At 36.5% G+C, this 26141-nt stretch overlaps 1 protein-coding gene across 1 annotated transcript in view; it reads right to left on the reverse strand.

Annotated features, from left to right (window-relative positions):
• Positions 1-4737: 4737 nt before the first annotated feature.
• Positions 4738-26141, reverse strand: part of siah2l (seven in absentia homolog 2 (Drosophila)-like) — a 34327-nt gene continuing 12923 nt past the window's right edge. Inside the window, exon 2 of the mRNA XM_051093175.1 lies at positions 4738-7352. Within this exon, the coding sequence (XP_050949132.1) occupies positions 6801-7352 (552 nt within the window). The 3' untranslated portion in view covers positions 4738-6800. The remainder of the gene's footprint in view (positions 7353-26141) is intronic.

A 26141-nucleotide genomic window follows, 5' to 3' on the forward strand; every position in this document is an offset into this window, starting at 1 on the left:
TGAAATCTGAGTGCTTTCTGACCCTCCATAGACAGTAAGGGTCCTACCACGATTAAGGTCCAGAAGTGTAGTAAGGACATTGTTAAAATAGTCCATGTGACATCAGTGGTTCAACCATATTTTTTTAAAAAGCCACAGGAATACTTTTTGTTCTCAAAGAAAACAAAAATAACAACTTTATTCAAAAATTCTTCTCCAAAATGGCGCTAGGGTGACGCAGAGGCAAAGAATTGTTGAATAAAGTATAAAGTATTCTCGTAACTCCTTACTACATTTCTGAACTCCTTACTACATGTGGTAGGAACCTTGCTGTCTATTGAGGGTCAGAAAGCTCTTGGATGTCATCAGAAATATCTTACTTTGTGTTTCAAAGATGAACAAAGGTCTTTGGAATGTCATGAGGGTGACTAATTAATGATTAATGACAGAATTTTAATTTTTAGGTGAACTAACCCTTTAATCTGACAGTTTTATCCAATCATTTAGTCTGCTTAAAGTTAACCCTGCCCTTTTCTTACAATCGTTAGCAGCGGTGCATTAAAGTCTATTCTGAAATACTATATTTACGAGTTGAACGCAGATAAACGCTACCACAAAGTTGTTATTACGAGTGGAAAATTAAGGGGCCTCATTTATAATATGTTCAATAGAAACTATTCTACATTTCAACTAATATCATTTCTCAAATATGCAGATGTGTGATTCAGAGAAATCAGCGTATACACAAAAAAACTCTATGTATGCCTATTTTTCAGATGTGAAATCTATAAATAGCAAATGGTCTTGAAATTGAGCGCAGCTGAATGATTCCAGATCTCCACCTTGTAAACGCCCCCTAATTATTGTCATTAGCATATAAAAGAGCACCAGTCAACCTTTAAATCCTTTACTAGAGAATAGTGAGCAGCAAGACTTGCTTAGATTTCCAAATACCTGTAGTACTCCTACTCTGCCACAAGGAAAAGTGCATACGCCTGCTTAGAACCTTGCACGGTGTGAAGCATGTAAAAATATAATAGTATTGTACAGTCGTGATAGAAAATATAACAATTAAATTTACAGCACCTTCATGAACATTACAAAAGCAAAATAAAGAAAGAAAGAAAGAAATCAGTAAATAAAACAGATGCACATTCTTTATTCTTAAAGGGTTAGTTCACCCAAAAATGAAAATTTTGTCATTATTTACTCACCCTCGTGTTGTTCCAAACCTATAAGACCTTCTTTCATCTTCAGAACACAATTTAAGATATTTGATGAAATCTGAAAGGGTTCTGACCCTCTTATAGACAGCAAGGGTACCACCATGTTCAAGGCCCAGAAAAGTACTAAGATGATCAACAAAGTAGTCCATGTTACATCAGTGGTGCAACTGTAATTTTACGTAGCTACGAGAATACTTTTTTGCACGAAGAAAACAAAAATAACAGCTTTATTCCACATTTTCGTCTCTACTTCGTCACTTGTGAACGCGCATTCACGAGGGGGCACCGCCGGCGCTGCTTCTTATTCTTTGGTATTTTGTTGGCGGTTGGCAAACCAGCTTATAGATGCATTGCCGCCACCAACTGGACTGGAGTGTGGACCAGGATATATGCATACACAGGTGCATCTCAATAAATTAGAATGTTGTGGAAAAGTTCATTTATTTCGGTAATTCAACTCAAATTGTGAAACTCTTGTATTAAATAAATTCATTGCACACAGACTGAAGTAAAGTCTTTGGTTCTTTTAATTGTGATGATTTTCACATTTAACAAAAGCCCACCAATTCACTATCTCAACAAATTAGAATACTTCATAAGACCAATAAAAAAAAAACATTTTTAGTGAATTGCTGGCCTTCTGAAAAGTATGTTAATTTACTGTATATGTACTCATAACTTGGTAAGGGCTCCTTTTGCTTTAATTACTGCCTCAATTTGGCGTGGCATGGAGGTGATCAGTCTGTGGCACTGCTGAGGTGGTATGGAAGCCCAGGTTTCTTTTACAGTGGCCTTCAGCTCATCTGCATTTTTTTGGTCTCTTGTTTCTCATTTTCCTCTTGACAATACCCCATAGATTCTCTATGGGGTTCAGGTCTGTTAAGTTTGCTGGGCAGTCAAGCACACCAACACCATGGTCATTTAACCAACTTTTGGTGCTTTTGGCAGTGTGGGCAGGTGCCAAATCCTGCTGGAAAATTAAATCAGCATCTTTAAAAAACTGGTCAGCAGAAGGAAGCATGAAGTACACTAAAATGGGTGCAGTGCCTTTGGTTTTCAAAAAACACAGTGGACCAACACCAGCAGAAGACACTGCACCCCAAATCATCACATACTGTGGAAACTTAACACTGGACTTCAAGCAACTTGGGCTATGAGCTTCTCCACCCTTCCTCCAGACTCTAGGACCTTGGTTTCCAAATGAAATACAAAACTTGCTCTCATCTGAAAAGAGGACTTTGGACCACTGGGCAACAGTCCATTTCTTCTTCTCCTTAGCCCAGGTAAGATGCCTCTGATGTTGTCTGTGGTTCAGGAGTGGCTTAACAAGAGGAATACGACAACTGTAGCCAAATTCCTTGACACGTCTGTGTGTGGTGGCTCTTGATACCTTGACCCCAGCCTGAGTCCATTCCTTGTGTTCACCCAAATTTTTTAATCGATTTTGTTGACAAGCCTCTCAAGGCTGTGGTTCTCTGGGTTGGTTGTGCATCTTTTTCTTCCTTCCTTTTTTCTTCCACTCAACTTTCTGTTAACATGCTTGGATACAGCACTCTGTGAACAGCCAGCTTCTTTGGCAATGATCGTTTGTGGCTTGTGAAGGGTGTCAATGATTGTCTTCTGGACAACTGTCAGATCAACAGTCTTCCCCATGATTGTGTAGCCTAGTGAACCAAACTGAATGGCATGTCACCATATTCTAATTTGTTGAGATAGTGAATTGGTGGGTTTTTATTAAATGTGAGCCAAAATCATCACAATTAAAAGAACCAAAGACTTAAACCACTTCAATCTGCGTGCGTGTGAGTTGAATTACTGAAATATATGAACTTTTCCACAACATTCTAATATAGTGAGATGCACCTGTATAAACGGCACTGACCCAGATCTGGGGTTATGACATTGAACACATGCGCCATACATAGCAGCTGCAACGATCTATCACGCCACATTAAAGAGCACCATAACGGTATTTATTGCTTGAATTTCCTAATGAAATGGACATAATTCGAAATCTGATACTTTGTTTCATATCAAAAGTAACACAAAGCTTAGCCTATTGCGATTTATTGGATGGGAGACGATTATGTACCTTTCATTTATCAACTGAAAATGGCATAGACCAAAAGATCAATTGGGATTTACGAATCGATATTGGTTCATACAAATGAGAATATATTAAAATCGCTGTCAAATTGAACTTGAAAAGTTATGCAGTCTCATATTTTTAAAGGTTCTCTTCAAAATAAATGCACAAGCCTATATTGTTTTGTAGGTTCACAATTTAAAATGAAAATATGAACAAAAATAAAAGCAATTAAATGGGTTATAATTAAAATATGAAAATTAATATGACAGGTAATAATAGATTATGACAGAATTTTTACAACCCTGTCCGTCAAAATGACTTACAATTTTAAAGTCTAATGCAACCTTTGGTCACAATACAGAAGAAAGGATCTGTCACTACTTTTGTTTCATTGTGACTTTAACCTTCCATTTGGTTTTTCATATTAATTGACCTGTAAACTCACATGTGCTCGCATTTGTATCACTGGGTTGGCATAGGAAGCTTCTCATCATTTCATTGCCGTGGACGTGAAGTATTCTAGTCCTTGACGGAGACTTGTTTATTCGCAAGTTCATTAGGATGTGGTGCTCAATATTGATCGTGATGGCTTGATTGCGAGGCATGTCACACAGCTCAGGAAAACCACCTGCTAACTTCATTAAAATGCATTTATTCAGTTTTGTGTTCACTTCTGTGTAGGGGAGTCTAAATTGCTGTGGGAGAGAGACAGATGGCTGGTGGTCTCTTTTGACATGGTATGTCTTGTCTCTGTCTTGGAGCTACAACAAGCTACAACTGGTGGACGGTCATATCAGAATTAAGATATCTGAATATATAAGTCTATTATTTGGAAATTAAAACCAATTAAGCTAAATATGCAAATTGAACATGGTTAGTTTTTTCTATGACTAAATTATTTTTTTTTTTTTTTTTTGCACAAGCTTTGCATTGTCAGCCCAATGCCACAGAAGTCATGCCACATGTAGCTGTAGCTTTGAGCTTCCTTCAGGGCTTGCCATCTACATGCAGATACTCTGTCCTGTTTAACACGCATTTGATATTTTTATGCAGAACTTAAAATGATGGAAGTTCTACTGTCACTATTCATTTGATTTAACTGCATACATTTTTTTTCTTAGAGATCTTTAGAATGATCCATGTCCTGTAAATACCATGACAGATTCACTGATTTACAAAAATGTGTCGTAAAGGTATTTCAAGACTAATCAATAGAATAAAAAAAAAAAAAAAAAATCTTCTAGAAATGAATGAGCTAGATTTCTCATTTGCATATTTAGTTGCCATGACAACTGCATGTAGAGAGAACAAGCATTGGGGACGAGAATCTGTCCACATGTCTGAGGAGCAGAGACACTGACCATTAACACACTTTCATCTCTTTCCTATGGGTGTTTAAATGCAAAAAATGATCAACAAAACAGAAACAATTGCTCCACAACAGATTTATAAAACATTTAATTTACATTTTTAAATTATTTTTCAGGAGTGAAATTGCAGACAGATAAAGATGAGCTGAGGGCATCAGTTGTGCATCAAAGATCTCTTCACAGAACCACCCACATTCAGGGATATCAATGCTCTTCTTGCACAGACATCTCCAAAGTCATCAGAGGTATTTGAAAAGAGGCTGGGTTCCGTACTTGAACAGTGTAAGTGAAATTGTTACTGCAGCAGGTTTTGGGGGCAAAGTAGAATGACGTGCCATGTCCTTCCCACTCATAACGCCACTTTATAAGTCTCTTTCAAGACACTGGAGGTTTGGAGGATAGTGACCTGAACTTGACACAGAGTCCTAGAAGGCGGCAGACTCTAAACGACTGAGTTTGTATACAAGTAAGGCATTGTGGGTTCATTGACCAATGAGGAGAGTGAGAAATTGCTCAGATCTTACTGGGTTTAAAAGAACTAGAGTAAACAAAACTAGATTAAACGATCATTTCGTAAGAGACGTAACAATAACAACGAATATCAACAAAACTAAAGTTGTTTATGTATTTACAAAAGCTTTTCTTAACCTTAAAGAGAACCTCAAAAAAAAGAAAAAGTACAAAGACAAACCAATTAAATGCAGACACTTTATCAACGAGAAAATAAATTGTTTGTGCGCAGGCTTAATCTTTTACATACAGTCATTGTTGACAAGACAAAGTACACTAAGATGCAAAGGTGGAACACTTATATAAAATAGTTTTTCTCAAAAATGAAAATTCTGTTATTTTTTCACCCTTGTGTTACTGAAACCTGTAAAGGATTCATCTAGCAAAATGTGTGAGCTGCTATTTTTCATACAATTAAAAATTTTATGTTAAAAAAAATCTTAAATTTCAGTTTCTGCCTCAAACAAAGCTATCATATGGCTTCAGAAGACTTGCAATGTAGAGCACAGGTTGTATGGTCTGTGTTTGTTTGTCCTTTTTGGAGCTTGGCAAGCCCAGTCCCATCCACGTACACTTTACTGAAAGAGAACAGTTTAGATTCTACTCATTTTCTCCTTTGGTGCTCCACAAATACATTATAAAACATGAGGGTAACTAAATAACAGATTTATCATTTCTAGGCCAACTATTTTTAAAAAAAAAAAAAAAAAAAAAAAAAAAAAAAAAAAATACAATTAAGCATCATATACAAATACATTGATGAATATTTGTGGCATTAGATCATGGGTAACAAAATTTGAAAAGGTTGGTTGTAGTTCTGTCATTTTATAGAGCTTATGATCAGTATCTGTGTTGATCACAAAGCAGTTCTCTCCTCTGCACAAGTTTTAACAGAGGACCACAAAATAAACTTTAAGTACTGTCTTTAAGTCTTGCAACATTGACAACATAGTATTTAAAAAAAAAGATAGGGAGGAAGGAAAAACAAACATAGTGAAGAGGTCAGATTCTTGCCTTACAAACATGGTGGCTATGCAAGTCATTTTTGCAAGTGAATTTTATTTCCACCATGCACACCGTATTTCCACCATGGGCATTGTTTTATCAAGCCAATATACAACCATGAAATTGAGAGGATTTACATTGTCATGTACAATTTCCATGGTTTCACTCAAAGACGAAAACCAAAGTTGTCAGTGCAGTTTTTGTACACGTATGTTTTATAAGCTTCTGAGGCAAATGTTACACCTTTATGCCTAGACATCTCCCAAGTTAGCATTTTGATTCTGACGGTGGTCATCCACACCTGAACTTTTATCGAAGGTGTATTCAGAAAGCTGAGATGTCTGTATCCTTGGGGTGTGCAAAAGAAATTCCCAATTGCACCAATGCCTAACTGATTGCTAACACCTGCACACTCCCCACTTCAAGGACTCTTGCCATCCATCTAGCATACTAACTTACTAGTGAATCTGGAAAGTGTGCACTGTTTTAACAGATGACTCTTGAACAGAAATATACACAAATGTATACATCTCCCAACCGTTGCCTTCAGAACCTGCAGTCTGATAGGGAGCAGAGGTTGTCCAAGTTTTGAGTCACTGGATAAAGCCTTACGCTGCCACCTCAGCACATGGAGATGGTTACGTTGATACCCAGGTTGCCATTGTCTGCAAACAGATGGGCAATAGAGGTATCAAATACAAGACAGTCACTGTTCATAATGGCTGCCGCTACACCATCGTGGATCGAGCGCGGCGTGGCCTCCCACGTGAGCCGCCTACGGTTGCCGTTCAACTCGAGGCGGTAAGCAAAGTTCTCAGCTTGCTTTCGCGTGCCAATGAGCAGCACGATGGCAAAGAACTGCTGATGTCCTTCGTATTTCTCCTGCTTCTCTAAAACCAGCATGAAGTGGTGACCGAAACACGACTGCATCATGACCCAGTCCACAGCCCCCGGTAGATTAATATCCGTGGCCAGAAAGACAATGTCCTCGCCCTGTAAGGTGGTAATGGATTTGTGGGCATGCATAAGATGTGGCATGACGGCTTCCAAGGAGCCCTGCCATTTACAGGAAGCCCCCGGGCATGGGCAGGTGTACGGGCGGAACTCGCAGACTTCTTCATGCTCCGGCTTCTCGCTGTGGTGGAGGGACAGCAGACATCCAGCTGAGGCATACTGCGGGAAAACAAGAAATGAGACTTACATGAGCACCAGTACAAAAAACATTTGAAGAGATACTAGAGTGAAGATAGAGTGAAGAGAATTTTGAAAGAGTGCTCGGTGTACAGTGCATCCGGAAAGTATTCACAGCGCTTCACTTTTTCCACATTTTATGTTACAGCCTTATTCCAAAATGGATTCAATTCAACATTTTCCTCCAAATTCTACAAACAATACCCCATAATGACAATGTAAAAAAAGTTTGTTTGAAATCTTTGCAAATTTATTACAAAAAAAAAAAAAAAAAAAAAAAAAAAAAAAAAAGTATTGACAGCTTTTGCCATTACACTCAAAATTGAGTCCAGGTGCATCCTGTTTCCACTGATCATCCTTGAGATGTTTCTACAACTTGATTGGACTCCACCTGTGGTAAATTCAGTTGATCGGACATGATTTAGAAAGGCACACACCTATCTGAGGTCTGACAGTTAACAGTGCATGTCAGAGCACAAACCAAGCCATGAAGTCCAAGGAATTGTCTGTAGACCTCTGAGACAAAATTGTATGGAGGCACAGATCTGGGGAAGGGTACAGAATAATTTCTGCCACTTTGAAGGTCCCAATGAGCACAGTGGCCTCCATCATCCATAAATGGAAGAAGATTGAAACCACCAGGTCTCTTCCTAGAGCGGGCCAACCGGCCAAACTGAGCGATTGGGGGAGAAGGGCGTTAGTCAGGGAGGTGACCAGGAACACTCTGAAAGAGCTCCAGCATTTCTCTGTGGAGAAACTTCCAGAAGAACAACCATCTCTGCAGCACTCCACCAATCAGGCCTGTATGGTCTGAAGTAAACCAGGCATCGCTCATTACCTGGCCAATACCATTCCCTACAGTGAAGCATGGCGGTGGCAGCATCACTTTTTTCAGTGGCAGGAACTGGGAGACTTAGTCAGGATCAAGGGAAAGATGAATGCAGCAATGTACAGAGATGAAAAACCTGCTCCAGAGAAGCAGGAGAAACTGCCCAAAAATAGGTGTGCCAAGTTTGTAGCATCATACACAAAAAACTTGAGGCTGTAATTGGTGCCAAAGGTGCTTCAACAAGTATTGAGCAAAGGCTGTGAATACTTCAGTGATTTTTTTTCGTTTTTTATTTGTAATAAATTTGCAAAGATTTCAAACAAACTTCTTTCACGTTGTCATTATGGGGTATTGTTTGTAGAATTTGGAGGAAAATAATAAACTTAAACTATTTTGGAATAAGGCTGTAACACAAAATGTGGAAAAAGTGAAAACGCTGTGAATACTTTCCGGATGGACTGTAAGTAATGGGACGACACTGAAAGAGTAACTGATGATGAAGGACAAAGACAGAGTAACAGGAAATGTGAGTGGGAGGCTGAGAAATGGTGAGAGAACAAAGGATAAAAAAGGAAAACTAAGATAAGGGGATTTCAGGAGGGCAGGTCAAGGACACAGGAGACAGGTAGTAATATATAGGTAAGGTAAAGAGGAAACTAGGCCATGTGTCGAGATATATCAGTATCATTTGAAGCGAATCCATAAATTGCATAGAGTAATTAGTCTGTTCGTGTGTGTACTTGCCAGAGAAGCGACGTTCCTGCTAATCATGTGTCAAGCTGTGACAACCCTCTCATTTTTTATGCACGTGTCCATGCAGTTTGGGAAAATGAGTGGGACGGATCGTGTTGCTTCAAGATGAATAGCACAGCAAGGCTCTCTCTTTGATTATCTCAGGAAGGGAATATAAATGAAGGTCAAATATGAATGTTACCCCAATCTGCTCACTTTGCTGGAAATGTGCACACTGCATGACTTTCTTTACTCACTCTAAAACCATTTATCTTTCTGACTGGCCTACAGGATTGGACTTGCGACAACAAAAGGTGAAATCCCACAATAACCCGATAAATGCCTTCCCAGGGAATTTCATCAGCTTAGCAGAACCGCATTAAAAACAAGATATTCAGCTCAAATATTAGGTAAAGGTTTAGAATTCAACCGGAAAAACATCAGACCATAGACAAAGCGACAAAGAAAGAAAATCCTTGCATGAATGGGCTGGGGAAAAGAATTGAGCGTACTGGTTTTCTGACAAAAGGCAAGCTCAATTATGTCTAGACAGCGAAGAACTAAGACCAAACACAAATACTTTTCAACTAAGAAAATAAATGAGAGATGTTCTTCTATTTAAAGTCATTTTATGAAGCATTATCTGATTCTTTCTTATGAAGTTTCCAGAAAATCTATGTAAACTTCATTAATTAGAGGTGAATCATTGCACAATCAGGTTAGAGCAAAGCTGGAGGTGTGGGCGTTCAGCCCACTCAATGCCCGCCCCCCCCAAGGGTGTGCTTCAATATCTGCCAAATTAATTATTAATCTGAGTGGTAAGTCACTGGCTGCCTAGCAAAAATCAATGAGTGACAGCCGTTATCCAGTGGTCCAGAAGGCCCTAGAGGCTGTAACTGCCTTAAAACACTGACATTTATTGTCAAAAGCTGTTAAGAAGCAGCTGGGGAGAAAGAATCATTGTATCTCCTTCACGTTAGACTGGGTTTTCCAAACTGTCTTTTATTTGGACATGGCCTATGTCCAAATACCCTCAAATTCATTACGCTAATCCTTCCTCATTTCCCAGTTTTTCTTTCACGAATCAAACAATCTGACTTCTGGAGGTGTTGAAGGTTTATGTGTCCCATTTCTTCCCTCCCAATCAGACAGTTATCCTCTTATCCACCTTTTTAATGGGAGAATGACAGGATTTTGAGCAGTAATCCTAGAGCCGTACGGTGGAGATAAAGCCTCTGTCTGAAGCCTGTTGGAGCTGAGGGTATTGGCGTATCTAGTACGAAGGAATAGTATCAAGTGTCTGTTTAGGATACACTGTTGAGTGTGTGGTTTTATGCACATGTGTACTATACATGATTCCAGCTGTGAAACAACCCTGTATATCACTTACCTTGCATTGATTAGCCTCTAGAGCGAACAAATTAACTGTATTTCAGTCAACGACAGCTGTACCAATATGCCCACAACTGAAAAAAATCAATTCCGATAAAATGAGCGGAGGAACAACATACATTTGCCACTGGCTACAAATTAAATTTACTTTAATTAAAACTTAAAATCTATCACCAGCGTGCATTACTCTAGAGACCTGATGAAATAATAAGTGAAGTGCTCTCTTTCTAGTTCACCATTGACTCTGTGCCAAGCTAGCCCTGTGGAGATGCATAGACCCTGGGATGGGAGCTTAGCTACTGAATTATTTACACATTTCCGCATTTAAGTTGCAAATTATATCTCGCCACTTTAGCCATGAGGGGAAGTCATTGGATATGCTCATTTTGATGAATTACAATGCATTTTGACAGTCTATTAATTTGCTTTTTTGTGTGTTGAAATTGAAATGTAAACTTTTAAAATCAACAAATAAACCAGAACACGAAAAGGGCATGTAAGAGTCACCGTCTTCAGATGGTTTTTGGTGGTTTTAATTTTACCCTAGGCTAAAATGCTTAATTTTCAAAACATATTAGCTGCAAGAGCTTATTTTTTTCTAACCAGGGAATCTGAGCCCAGATATTTCTCAATGCACAATAAAAAGACTTCTGGACCTTGAGAGAAAAAAACTAAATCTAGTTCTTAAAAACAGTATGCTGCAATAAACTGTATTGGCATTTTACCATCTTTGTACTTTAAGGCTAAACACACTAAATACTATTTAATAAAAGTATGCAAGCAATATGATTAACTTAGTATTTACAACAAGCTACCATATAAACACACTGTGCTCCAAGTACTGCTCAGTTCAAGGGTACCTTGAATGACTGATGCCACTGCCAACAATGTTGACAGTTGGGAAGTGCTAGGTAGCCTCATTTCAAGAAACTATTGATGCTTTCCATACATCTATTCACAGCAATGAATGAGAGGCAGGCTTATCTCTCCTCCATTAACAAGCAAGAGGACCTTGAGTTGCCATCACCAACGTGTCAGTTGAAAAGGATGGCGTCTCGGCGCTCAGATCCCCAGAGACGGAACCCAGGACTGACAAGATGGCATCATTACCATCTCTTTTCCCTTCTCCCTCAAGGACAGGGTGAGCGCATATGAAATGGCAAGAGAAAGCGCTTTTGAGACCAAGTGAGGCCACCAGCATCTTGGTCCCCTCTTATAAGACATCATGTCTGCACATGACCTCATCACTGCTGGGAAGCTGCTCGGCTCAGGTCATAATTAGAATCAACTCTGTGGGGGCCTTCAAATAGCCCAAACGAAAGGCCTGTGCATCAGGCACCGAGAAATCAGATTTCTCCTGATCAGTGGCAAGCTGTCGCACCCACTTCAACCGCTGCAGTGGAAACCTAGACACTCGCTTTCCCACTCTGGAATCAATAGCAATTTAGTTAAAAGTTTCAAAGCTGAAATCGCCCCAGTGAAAGCCGGAGTAATTAGGTTAGAGGGGGGGAGGGGAGTTCTTGCTTGCCATCTTCTCGCTCGGTTCTTCAATTACATTTAATGTTTTTACCTAGCAATTAGTGTAATGTGTCTGTATATACACAGTATAACCGACACTAAGCTGAAAAAAAAACAACAAAAAAAAAACAACAACACATGGCATCTATAACAGTAGCACATTTTAGTTCAACATTAAAATTACAATTTTGAGTCAGTCATAATGTTTTGAGAATTTCATAATAGGCCCTTTATTAAACAAAAAAAATCATAAACCATGTCCAATTTTATCACGAGTACATTACGAGTTCTACAATTTTTTTATAGTGTCTAATTTAAGGCTAATTTCTTTCTGACTTTGTTGTTATAACTTTGATGTTCCACAAATTTATTCTCAAAACTCTGCCTTGAGTTTACGCCTCTTACCATTATATTATTAGAAAAAAGTATTTTTAAAAGCATGATTATATTCCTGTAAGCATTGCAACAACATTCCACATAGGTGGCACGACTTTATTCCCCATTCCTGAAATGTTTATATTTTATATATTGTATTACATTTAGTGCTGTCAAAATTAGCACGCAATTAATTTTTGCAGTTTAATGGCTTTAAAAAATATTTAACACCGTTAACGCAGGGGTGGGACTGGTTGGCCACCCCACTCACAACTGCTGCTTCTCTTTTTTTTTCTTGACAAAAAGTGCATTTATTTAGTCAGCGAACGTCTTCAATATCAAATGTGACACTTTTCAGATGCGCACTCCAACTTCACTTCATATTAAACCGCGAATCAAACTACGAGCATGCGTGTCAGATCCATGCCACATTTTGCTGCAGGGAAATCAATAGCTTTTGTAGCTTTAAGGATTTATCTATATTTAATTTAGAATTTTGTTTTTGATAACTTTATTCAATTTCTGTATATTTCCTACTTGGTGAAGGGCACAGATAAATAACAGGTTTATGTGAAGATTATTTTTTTAAAGATAATAAACGTTAAAATGGATAGTTCCAATGTTGAATGGCTATAGTCAACGGTTAAATATTAAGAAAAAAAAAATACTTAGACCTAGATACATCTATAATATTGGTATCAGTGATACTCACCTTCAGGCATAAAATATTTAACAGATATTATATACTGTCTTTATGTTGTTTCTACATCAATTTGAGAATTATGTGTGAAATTATTGAAATATATAAGTATACATTCAAAAACTTGAATTTTAGGTGGGATTAATCAATTAATTGCGATTAATTTCAGAAGAAATGTGTGATTGATGGCACTAATTATATTCATTTATTATTTTTTTCTATAACAGTAAATGCATGCTTTACTGCCAGTTGACATGTATGGAAACAAGTAAAATTGGTGAGGGAAAGAAATCTAGTAAATTCCTGCATCAAACAGCAAATTAATAGTACCGTAATACATGATATCTAAAAGACAATAACATATTGAAGTCAGAACCATGATCTTCAATACTCACCTTACTTCCTGGAAGTGGTTTGGTTTGACAAACCGGTCGATTTGTGCCTGTGACACAAACACCTCGCTGTCGAGGCCAACCGAGTAGGCACCGCAACTGGGACAAATCCCTCAGGAGTGGGAAACAGGAAGCCGGGCACAACATCACTTCAAACCCAACCCTACAATAACTCTTTAGTCAAAATATTTTGAGACCGTTGCCTTGTTGGACAAAATTAGACTAGCCTAATTCTAGCTTTAGTATCCAAAAATCAAACTCAAAATAGTACTCAACATGAACAAGAAAACCACATCTCCTGCAAGTCTAAATCTTGAGAATCTTACTGTTTATCGCAAAGAAATTTACCTCAAATATGTGAGGAATGAACCTACTGACCTACTAAGAGTTAAGAAGGCAAACTGAACACTCTGTACTCTTTCACTCAAGCGAAAACACCGTTCCCACGAGTGCATTTGAACAAGCACAAGTGCGTACGGCAGCAATGAGTAATTACACTGAATGCCTCGCTGTTTACCTCCGATTCTGACAAGGATGCTTTTGTGTCCTGAAGGACACAGCCGGGATAGACCACGTTTCACATCTACTGCCAAAACACAAGCCTCGCGGAGCCGTTAAGTGACGCAGCCTCCTCGTATGCTGGCTGACACATGCACACAATAATCGTAAAACCAAACAAACAATCTATTGATTCAAAACACACCATGGACTGTACCGTCCCCTCACAGGACCAAAAAGAGACCTACGCTGTGATTCACTAGCCGTACAGAAACTGTCATTGTTGAAATACCTCAATCCCAATTTAAATTCTGTTCTCATTCCATGCAGATGCCAAAAAAAAGCTCTCCTCTCAGTTCCCAATTTAGTATTTTTAACAAACGCAGGTGAAATCAGTGAAGGCAGGTTATTTCTTCAAAACAGCTGTCCAGGATAAGCCACAAAAAACATCTACGAACCGCAGCATCGGTTGAAACCGATCAACCTCGATAAAAAGCTTTTAAACACAGTCAATGATCGCAGGTGAGATGTTGTAGCCTCAGCAAAGCATCAACCTTGTCCCATATGGTGCAAGATCCTACAAATACAGCTTGTCAAGTGACTGGGATCCCTGCAAAACAATCTTTTCTCCTTCCTTTCTTTCTCCCTCTCTCCTCTGTTGTTGCTGCGCTCCGGAGGGTGACAACTCAGCAGAGCTGCGGACGCGGAAAAACATTCTGGACTGCAGCACTGGCAGCACGCTTGCACACGACGGGAGGGGGTGGGGGAGGAGGAGGAGGTGTGTGTGTGTGTGTGTGTGTGTGTGTGTGTGTGTGTGTGTGTGTGTGGTGGAGGGGGGTTCTCACCTCCCCATTCCTCTGCTCATGTTTTTTTCTATCTCTCATGCCTGTAGCACAGCCATTTGGGGACTTCAAGCTGAACATAATCTACAGGTCTTTCATGTTAGATTTGGGCTCGTTTATTCCCCTGCGGCACTTTGAAGGGCAGATATATGAACATACACTATTCATACACACTCGTGACTGAGTAAGCCGTAAGGGAAAAAGATGATTATGAATGCATTATGAATCGTCTATGCTATATAGGGATGGGAGATATAAATATAAAAAGAGATTCAGATATTTTATCCAGATTTTTAAAAATGTTTTTGAAATAAGCCACTAATGCTTAGCATGTATTTGAAGAAGAAGAAGAAGAAGAAGAAGAAGAAGAAGAAGAAGAAGAAGAAGAAGAAGAAGAAAAAAATCCTTCAGGAATCTTTCTACTATGCTGTTTTGGTGCTCAAGAAACATTTCTTTTTACTATCAATGTCTGTGATATGTTGAAAACTGTAACCAATGAAACTGACCGCTGTCATTGACACTTTTCACAATCAGTTAATTGTGGCAGCTAAAAACGTAGATTTAAAATGTTTAAAAGCAGAAATAAATCTAATTCGTGACCCTAGACCACAAAACCAATCTTAAGTAGCATGGGTATATTTGTAGCAAAAGCCAACAATACATTGGCCAACAATACATTTGTGCCAAACTTATACATTTTTATTGTATGCCAAAAATGATTAAAATATTAAGTAAAGATCATGTTACATTACATTACATGTAGATATTTTGTAAATTTCCTACTGTAAATATGATTTTTTGATTAGTAATATGCATTGCTAAGAACTTCATTTGGACAACTTTAAAGGCGATTTTCTTTTTTTTTTTTTTTTTTTTTTTTGCACCCTTAGATTCCAGATTTTTAAATAGTTATATCTTGGCCAAATATTATCCTATCCTAACAATGGAATGCTTATTTACTCAGCTTTCAGACCAAGTATAAATCTCAATTTCCAAAAATTTACCCTTAGGACTGGTTTTGTGGTCCAGGGTTATTATTATAATATATAAAAAATAATAAAATATAAATCTTATATTAATTTAGTCAATAATAGTGTGGATAATAGTGTTTTCCACACTATTATTGACTAAATTAATATAAGATTTATATTTTATAATTTTTTATATATTATAATAATAACATTAAATTAAATTAATATAAACACAAAATCTCTGTATTTATATTATGTAATACATTAGTTTTACTAAAACATTTTAAAGATTGTAAAGTGCTAGGGGTGTAACGCAGGGGTGGACGACATGGCAAAAATGTCATATCACAATTTTTTTTTTTTTTTTTCCAGAAATATCACAATTCACAATTTTAACATATTTCTTTGTCAAGTTGGTTTTAATATTTTGCTTGAGCAGTACAGCCAAACAAATTTCCCCATTTTAAAAACAAAGACTTTCAAGGTAACAAAGTATAAAATAAAAAGGAATGGCAGATATTTAGGCCAAAGTGAGCAAAGATAATAATCTTTGTCATTATTTTATTTTTGTTATTAAAAAATAATTATAAAGATACACATTACAAATAAACATAATACAAATAAAACAAACAGTGCTTTATTTTTCGGGTACAGTAGATGTATTTAGCAGTAGCATTCAAGAAATTTAATTAACAAATATAAAAAGTGAAACATACACTATACCTATACACTATATACATCAATTGTACATTGATTCTTATTAAAGCAACTGTATTAAAGTTCTTCAGTCAAGAAAAGAGAGTGATTTCTCTTTGTGTTTTGTTGTTTTATTAACACTAAACAAATAGTTCACCCAAAAATTAAAATTATGTCATCTGTCTGTCAATTCTGTCATAGTGGTTTGTTTTTATACCATCATTTATTCACTATTGTTTTAAACCTGAATGAGTTTCTATTTTTCTGTTGAACGTTATCTATTTGATCATTTGTATTATTAAATTCATTTACCCACATTCTTCAAAATATCCTATTTTGTGTTCAGCACAGGAAAGAAATTAATACAGGTTTGGACAACATGTAAGTGAGTAAATAATGATAGAATTATATTTTTGGGTGAACTATCTCAAAAACACACTATATTGAGACTGAGGTGTCAAAATTGCAGCTGATAAAACAACATGATACTACGATATTTCTCTAAAAGCAGATCGTGGGGACATTTTTATCATCCACGATAAAAAAAATAGTCATATTGCACACCCCTAGTGTACTAGTGTAACAGTACACGTATTCATACTGAAAATTTCTGGTATGGGTCTTTCGGTTAGGTACGCATGTGTACTGAACAAATACAGCATTTTATCATCTCAGGAAATTCAAACAATAAATGGCATTTTGACAGTCTTTGATGTGGCACAACAGGCATGACATTTCAGAAACGTGCCGTAGCACGGCTGGTATAGACACAAGCATTGACTAGAGTGGCCGGGATCAGCTCTGGTGGCCGTGCGGAGCGCGTGTGAATGCGACCATTCCTTCCTCTTTACTACTAGTTTTAATGCGAAATCAACATGAATGAACATCTCATACCTCATGAGATCCCACAGTGTGACATAAGGCTGTCAAAATGGCTGAAAAACTAAATTAGAATTTTGTGAATGGCTTGGTTTCAGTTTTGATGTAAACAACATCTCCGCATTGATGTTCCCTTTTTCCGCAGTATTTTGATTGAACAGTGGGTTCAACTGGATAGGCTAAAAAAAGCATTCAAATGCAAAGACACCCACCTACATCGTCACTGCATCTCGTGTGCCACCAATGGCTGCCTGACACACACCTAAGATGCGAATGCAACATTTTACATTCGAATGTGGATTTTTATTTTAAATTCAACGAATATTCAAAATTAGAATTTTTTTTTGACAGCCCTAGTGTGACATGATCATCATGTTTGTACAGTCTGACAAGTAACAATCGTAAAGGACTATTAAAAAAAATAATAAAAGAAAAATAAATAAATAAATTGCGCAGTGTGCGCCCAGCTTTACATAGTGTTTAGTTCTAATCCACTTTACTCAATGTCGGTTACAATATGGAAGAAAAGATCTGTTGCCATTTCATAGCAACTTAAAAAAAAAAAAAAAAAAAAAAAAAAGTAAAATAAAATAAAAGCTTGTCATTTAAAACCACAATGCCACAATTGACCCTTAGCAAAAACCTGCCCTCCTTAGTTATTGTTGCTATGTCCGACAAACAATGCAATGAAAAATACATTGTGGAGCAAAAAGGACACTGACAACACGTCAACAGACAAGACAGAGCAGGTTACTTCTGGTATGAAACAAGGCCTCAGCATTAAAATGTTTAAAATACTCTCCTGTCTGATTTGTTTGTCGAATAGAATGGCAGATTCTGCGTTATGATTGGTCAGATCGCCTGTCAGTCAAACTGTTTGTGAAGGGTCAGTTATGGTTACATTTATACTTTATGCTTGCTCTCTCTCTCTCTCTCTCTCTCTCTCTCTCTCTCTCTCTCTTTCCATTTCAAATATATTGCCCAGCCCTGATAGTGAATATTCCATAAGTGTTTGCGTGTGTGCCTGCAAATAACCACACCAGGCATTGGATTTTCTTTACTGATGCACAGCTGGCTTGCTGACTGTGATTTCTCCTCACAGCTTCAGCATTTCTTATTTTTCCCCATTGTCCATTTCCCTTTCATCATTCCCTTCCCTTCACAGCCCTCCTTCGACCTCCTGCAATAGGGTTTCAAATGAACCTGGATGCATTCACACATCAGTGTGGCTAGATCTGTCTGTAGATCTAGCCATCACTACCACAGGTTTTATTTACATTCAAGCACAGGGAGAAAAACAATCTGTCTCACTGCATTCTACTCATCTTTACCCCCTTTCACTTTCTGGGTGACTGCCCTCACACACACACACACACACACACACACACAAGCCTTGTACCTCTTGGCTTCCCTGCAGTGGAAAGGCCGCCTATTTTTAGCCTGACAATGACTGGCAGCACAATCAGGAGGTTACAATTAGGGTGGTACATGAGATGGAGTCTGACATTTGCATTCTCATTTCATTACAATGACACGCATGAGCATTAGGGGAGGGTGGTATAAACAACATCCCAATATAAGTAATTTAATATTGTGTTAACAGTATATATATCACAGTTGGTGATCGACCGATATTGATTCGGTTTAGAACCGTTATTTATTTACTGTTATAAAGTAGATAAATGACCATACTTCACTTTGATTTTTCCTCCTTAATCTTTATATTACAACAATAAAATCTTTTTATTTATCATCATTTATTTATTTATTTATTTATAAAATGCATCAGCTGCAACACTAAGCAGAACAAATGTAGAATGTCTAATGTTTTCAAATTGAGAAAACAAATAAAGGACAGGAGTCATATCAACTTTATTTTAATCTTATAGTAGGTTTATAAGCTGTTTAATATAATGAGTGAAGAATAGCTCACTGGATAATGTTAATTCACTGAATAATATTCTCTGAAATATTGGAATATAACAAACAAATCATTGTATTTTATTGCATTTCTAAACTGGTATGTTATATCAGAATCTCTAATATTTTGTTCTAGATTCTGACAAAGCGCTGTTCACACAGAACTATACTCAAACTGCGATCGCTTGCGGAGATAATAAATAATACATTTCCATAGAGTTGTACATTTTTAGATGTGTATTAGCGAAATAATGGTTATATAGTAAACGTTAATATAATTTAGGGTGTTTTGAACAAGTGAATCTTGTTAAAAGTTACATGCAGTGGCTGTGCTGGAACATTTCCTGATCATCAACCCGGTGAGTAAACAGCAAAATGAAAGCGACTTCACGAGATTAATGATATACACAACGGAGAGAGTTCAATTACACAATTTCCAACATGCGTTCATTCAAGGCTGTATTTAATTCAGGCAAAGTTACGTCTTTATTGGGACAGGACTTGACGGATTATTTTAGCTGACTCCAACGAGACTAATGATGAGCATATAGACAACACAGAGAGAATTAAATTCAGTGCTTTCATTTCCAACATGTGCTCATTCATGGCTGTATATAATTTAATTCAGACAAATTTACGTGTTTATTAGGACGGATTATTTTACGTGACTCTGGGTTTGTCTATTTCTTAGATCCAAAGCTGCATAAACTAGCTACATATCAGGCATTTATGCAACACATCTAATATGTGCATTAATGGCTGTTAAATAAAGTTTACTAATTCTCAAAACACCCACAAGACGGCGGCGTTTATCGTGAATCCGATATTACAAAACCAATAACCGATTATGGTAAAATGCTTAAATATCGGGAAAATATCGGTAAATCGATATATCGGTCGATCACTAATCACAGTACAGTTATTTCTGCAGGAAATTCAACCTAATGATAGACAAGTAATATTAATTGATTATTAACTAAAGTAAATACCTAAATTAATGTGTATTTAGGAAACACTTTACATGTACAGCATATAAATAATTTTTTTGGGTGGGGGGGCGTATAAGATACATGGGGAGATACACAGAATATATGGAATCTGAGGGTGCAAAAAAATTAAAATATTGAGAAAATCACCTTTAATGTTGTCCAAATGAAGCTCTTACTAATGCATATTAATCAAAAAATCAATTTTGATATATTTACAGTAAAAATTATACTAAATATTCTTATGAAACATGATCTTTACTTAATTTCCTAATGATTTTTGGCATAAAAGAAAAATTAATAATTTTGTATGTATTTTTGGCTATTACTACAAATATACCCCAGCAACTTAAGACTGGTTTTGTGGTCCAGGATCACAAATAAATAAAAATCGCAGATAACCAATATGGTGTTTATCACTGACAAAAAGAATACTATTTTTGCTTAATGGTGTCAGATTTTTCAAATCATGCTAAGGACATATCGCAGCAGACTGCAGGAATGGATATTTGCTGACATTTCTACTGACACACGTTATACACTGTCATACCACCAAGCTGTAATGAGGACCTAAACACACACATACACACACACACGTATGTAGGGGGATGAGTTGGACAAGGTGCATCTCTCCAGCTAAAGAGCCTGATGCGTTTCCATTTGGACCCCATGATGAGAGATGAAAGATATGCTTGAGACGGATGGAGACAGCGAGAGCTAGACCTGCCTTGGGTTCTCAAAACCAGGCAATTCAATTAAGCGATGGTGCTCATGGCTTTATGGGGCATGAGAGATTGACCCGTGATTGCAGTTTAAATTTAATGTTAGCTAAGCAGTGACAGAGACAGATCGTATTGATACTGCTTCGCCACAACAACACAGGACCTTTTATTTCACGGGAGACAGTAACGTGTTTTCACAGTAATGCAATATCATCAATTCCAGGAATTGAAAGGTATGTCACCTATTCAAAGTAGCTTGAATAAACAGCTCCCTCTTAAATACCTTTCACTTTGGCTACAGCTGGCACAAACTCATCCACTCGTTTTCAAATGCAAACAGTGAAATCCTAAAGAAATATCACATAAGTGCTGATGATTTCCGCAAAGCAGAAAATGCAAACAGAATTGCAGAATCCAGTCATAAAAATGAAATTTACTGTATAACACAGAATATCACAAAATTTGCCAAATTTCAGATGAATAATTCAACAGTAGGTTAGTAACACATTAATCAAAATGTGATATGCATTTGTGTCTGTGAATATTAAGCAGCAAAAATACTATTTCAAATATGAATCCTGCATGTTCTGTGTATCTCTATGTGAATGAATGCCGTGGTTTCGTTTACTACATACTGAAGTGCATGTGACTTCTGCGATGTTTTCAGCCTCTCCTGCCTTAATATAAGAGATTTAAATAGAACTGCTCTGAAAGTCACTTCATGAGCATTCTGCCATTTCTTTTGAGAAAAACTACTGTCATATCACATACAAATAGAAATGTAAAGATCTTCACAGCAACCAGTCAAAATAAAAGTTAGTTTGAAGAACTTAAAGAAACGGTGACAAATATATAGGCTTAATGATAGTTATTAAATTATTATTAAAAGTCAATTATTTTTTAAAGAATTTAACATAAAAAGATTTACCAGAATTTATTTACTACAAAATGTAAATACATAACACAGTATTTATGAAAAAGAGAAATAAATAAAGGAATATTTTAAACTGAGAAAATTTTATGAAAGAATTAAAATGAAATCCAGAAATTTAATGGAAAACACAGAAATTCATAAATTCATTATTTCAATTAATTGGACATTTTGTTTTGTTAATTCAACAATCAAAAAAAAAAAAAAAACAAACAAACCAAATTTGGGAAAAAATAAATTGGATGTCAGAGGGCCCTAGGTATAACAGCATGTTTGCTAGTGGCATGCTTTTTACAAGGAAAAAAATTGATTCCTTAAGTTAAGTGACATTTTTCAGATGCATTACGGTCTGGTGATTTGTTTATTTTTTGCTCAGCCAATAAAAATAGTTTGGTTACAATTCAGCTGACCATTAGACACTAATCCAAACCATAGAACAAGAAAAACAAACAAACAAAAATAAAACAAACTCAAAGCAAAACAAAATGCTAAAAAAAAAAAAGTACATATTAGTACCCATTTAGTAGTACCTTTTGGGTACTGTCCCAGTGACAATTGTTCTACCCATTTTTCCTTAGAGTGTACAACAATGGAATTCCTATATTATAACTGTAATTATAATAAATATTAGCACTTGTCCATTACAAATGGGCCGGAAGTAACTGCTGCATAATATACATATAAGCACAGGGTTGTGCATGTATATTACAAAACCTATCCAAAACCGAGGGATAGGCTAGAGCACAGCTGTCACTTGCCTTCCAACAGGCACCGATTTATGCCAAAGCCATACCTAAAAAGCTCAACAGAGAAGACCACCTGTCAATCAATCAACTGTAGACCCCAACACAGAGCGCTCAAAGAGCCAAGCGAGACAGTGATGGGATGAGATTGGCAGTCTGCCAGTATGTGCACACTCCAAAATCACTCCCATTTCTCTTTCCTGCACGTACATGCGCGAACGCTATAGCGAGAACAGCAGCTCTTACGCAGACATGAGCAGAATGTAAAGAGCTGAGAAACGTGGAAATTTTAGGGTCGACAGAGTGTGAAATGTAAATGATAGAGAGACTATGAAAGGAAGGAAGAGAGAGAATAAATTATAAGCGGGACATTTCCCCTCCCAGATTGAAAGCAGCAGTCAACATGGATACTTTCATCTGGAAATGTCTGCCATTATACAAATTTAATATTCTGCCACAAATCATTTAGTCTAAACACTATTCATTATACAGACATGCATGGCATTTACGCCTGGCTATATTATGAACCACTGATGTGATATCACAGTGCAATAAAACATCCATCCACATGGGAACTAAAGGCCATTTAAACTGAAAACTAGTGATGCATCGACATTTCATATCTGACCTGCATTGTGTCCCCATTCTGTGTCTCCTGTTCATCTCTACTGGCTATCAATAATAAAAAAAAACAGAAACCTTAAAAATAAGGTTTCATATTTTTCTTCTAACTGCTTTCCACATTTAGAAACAACATTCAACCTTTGCCTGACCAAATATTAAACACCATGACAGGAAACACACAAATCACCAGCCTGAAAATCTGTCTAGTAGCATGTCCTACCATCAATATCTTCTATTCCTCAAATCCTAATTGGGTAGAACAAGGTTCAATTGCACTTTCATTTAATTTAAGTCCTATTGTATGACAAACTGCTGTGTCCCCTCCAGTTTAGCCTCCTGGGAGTCATTCAGTGCAGGCACAATAGTCCAAGCTGCCCGTCTCTGCTCCAAATGGCCCCTGATTAAAAGGCTCCGTTAAGTGAATGGCCAAGTTACTGAGGAAGCAGCTGGATGGGGACAGGGACAGGCTGTAGAAGAAGGCCTACAAAGAGAAGATGACTGAAAGAGAGACAATTGAGCTATCCCATTAATCTCGCCTGACTTCCTTTTAGCTTATTCACATAGAGGATCTGGATCTGGGAAGGGAATATAAAACCATATATCTGCAAAGAGGATTGGTGGCCCTCACTTAGCCTATTTAACCCATCCATAGATTTAAGGTAAGTGCTCGGTAGTTTAATGGGATGAGGAAAGGTCACTCAGTAAGGGATTGATTACGATTAGCTAAAGAGCTCATTGACTACACTATAATGGACATTAAACAAAGCTTAGGGGATGAGGGCTGAAGGTTAAACTACATAAAACTCAGCAAAACGTCCAAATGCATATTTAACAGTATGTTCCAATTGCTTTACTTCACATAGTCTTGAAAGTTAGGGTTTTTTGTAATTACCATTTTCAAATAGCAGCGAATTCAAATCAGAATGTTTGCCTTTGTTAAAGACTGAGTTCACTAGATACAATATATACAAATATATTTTTTTAAATATACATGTGTATTTATATATACACATAATAAGAATACGTTTTGAATTGATTAATCATGACTAATCAACCTCAAATGCTCGTCTTGTCTAGTTCTGTGTGTACTCCGTGTATTTCGGTTCAAGACAGTTAGGGTAGGTCACAAAACTCCAAACCCATTTTCTCCTCCAACTTCAAAATCTTCCTACATCGCTTCAGAAATACTGACCCAGTGTTTACAAAGTGGAAGTGCAAAGAAGATCAAATGCTCTTTACCAAAAAAGGTAAAAGAGCGATGTAGGACGATTGAAGTTGGAGAAGAAAATGAGATGGGAGTTTTTTGACCTACCCTAACGTTCTTGAACCAGAATACAGAGTACATGCAGAGCTAGACAAGACAAGCATCTGAGGTTAAAAAGAATATAAATTGTAATTTTCTTTTAAGTAACCGATCGTTTTGCTAGATAAGATGGGTTTGGAAAGAACGTTTGGAACATGTGAGGTAGAGTAAATAATGACAGAATTTATCTTTTGGAGAACTCTCCTTCATGAAAATGAAGTGTGCTTCATTGATTGTATTGCTTGTAGTGTAGTGTACTTAAAATCATACAAGCAGATAATATAATTTTAAAACTAAATCAAAGGCCACTTAAGTGTACTTAGACTTTTTATGACTAAGTTTCTTAACACACAAATACAAAAAAAAAAAAAAAAAAAAAAAAAAAAAAAAAAGTGTCAATTTTAAAAAGTCAACATTTTAAACGTACTAAATAGCATCTTTACAACTGTGTAATTACAAATATTTAAATACATGAACAATTTAATAAAACAAAATCTACATTCAACTTTGTTTTTGTTAAACATGCTTGTGTACATATGGCAGTACACTTTGTCAATATTTCAAAGGCAAAAGAAGTAATTATGTAATTAGATATAAAATATATATTTTTACATAATTAGATATTAAAAAAGTCCTACTTTAATGGCCTAAAAAAAAAAAAAAAAAAAAAAAAAAAACTATTGAACTAATTGCATTTAATATACATTTAAATGCAATTAACTGCATTGAATACACACACAAACATTTTTATTTCATTGTAAATAAAATGATATTAAGTGTCTGAAAACACTGCATTAATTTTACGCTTAAAGAGACAGTTCACCTAAAAATAAAAAATTACCCCATGATTCTCTCACCCTTAAGCCATCGTAGATATATACATTTTTCTTCTTTCAGACAAGTATAATCAAAGTTATATTAAATATCCTGGTTCTTCCAAGCTTTATAATAGGTGTGAATGATGTTAGAGATTTTGAAGTGCATCAATCCATCATTAAAAGTACTCCACATGGCTCCAGAAATTAGGCCTTCTGAAGTGAATCGATGCGTTTGTGTAATAAAAATATCCATATTTGAAACGTGATAAACTGTAATTTCTAGCTTCTGCTAACTGCCGTACATGCGTTCATGAAAGAGTGTCGTTCCAGTGGATGACAAAGGATGAGAAGTGACGAACGCGGAAGTGCAGAGGCGAGAGCAAAACGAAACACTGGTCAACACATTAGTAGTACAAACAAGGATTTATAAATTAAAATGTCAGAGGATTTCAATATAAACAAAAAGGACACTGTTTTCCTTTGCTGTAAACAAAACTTTGTTCCTCAAGAAACTAACATATTCTCACTGGCGCTCGCTACGTCTTATGTCATCCACTGGAATACCACTCTATTGTGAACGTGCCATTATAAAGTTTGAAAGAGCCGGGACATTTTTCAATATAACTTAGATATTGTATTTGTTTGAAAGAAGAAAGTCATATCCACCTAGGATGGCTTGAGGGGGAGTAAATCATGAGGTAATTTTCATTTTTGAGTGAACTATCCCTTTAAGCATGTTCTTTTAAGTTACATAATTTTCTTAAGTATTATTTAAAAAAAAAAAAAAAAAAAATATATATATATATATATATATGCTAGAGTTGGCTTCTTCGAAGATGTGTCACAAAGAGTTCAATTAACCTATTAACTTTTGAATGATTAATTGCTTTTCCTGTGGAT

The sequence above is a fragment of the Labeo rohita genome, chromosome 21, assembly GCF_022985175.1.
Source record: "Labeo rohita strain BAU-BD-2019 chromosome 21, IGBB_LRoh.1.0, whole genome shotgun sequence".
NCBI lineage: Eukaryota > Metazoa > Chordata > Actinopteri > Cypriniformes > Cyprinidae > Labeo > Labeo rohita.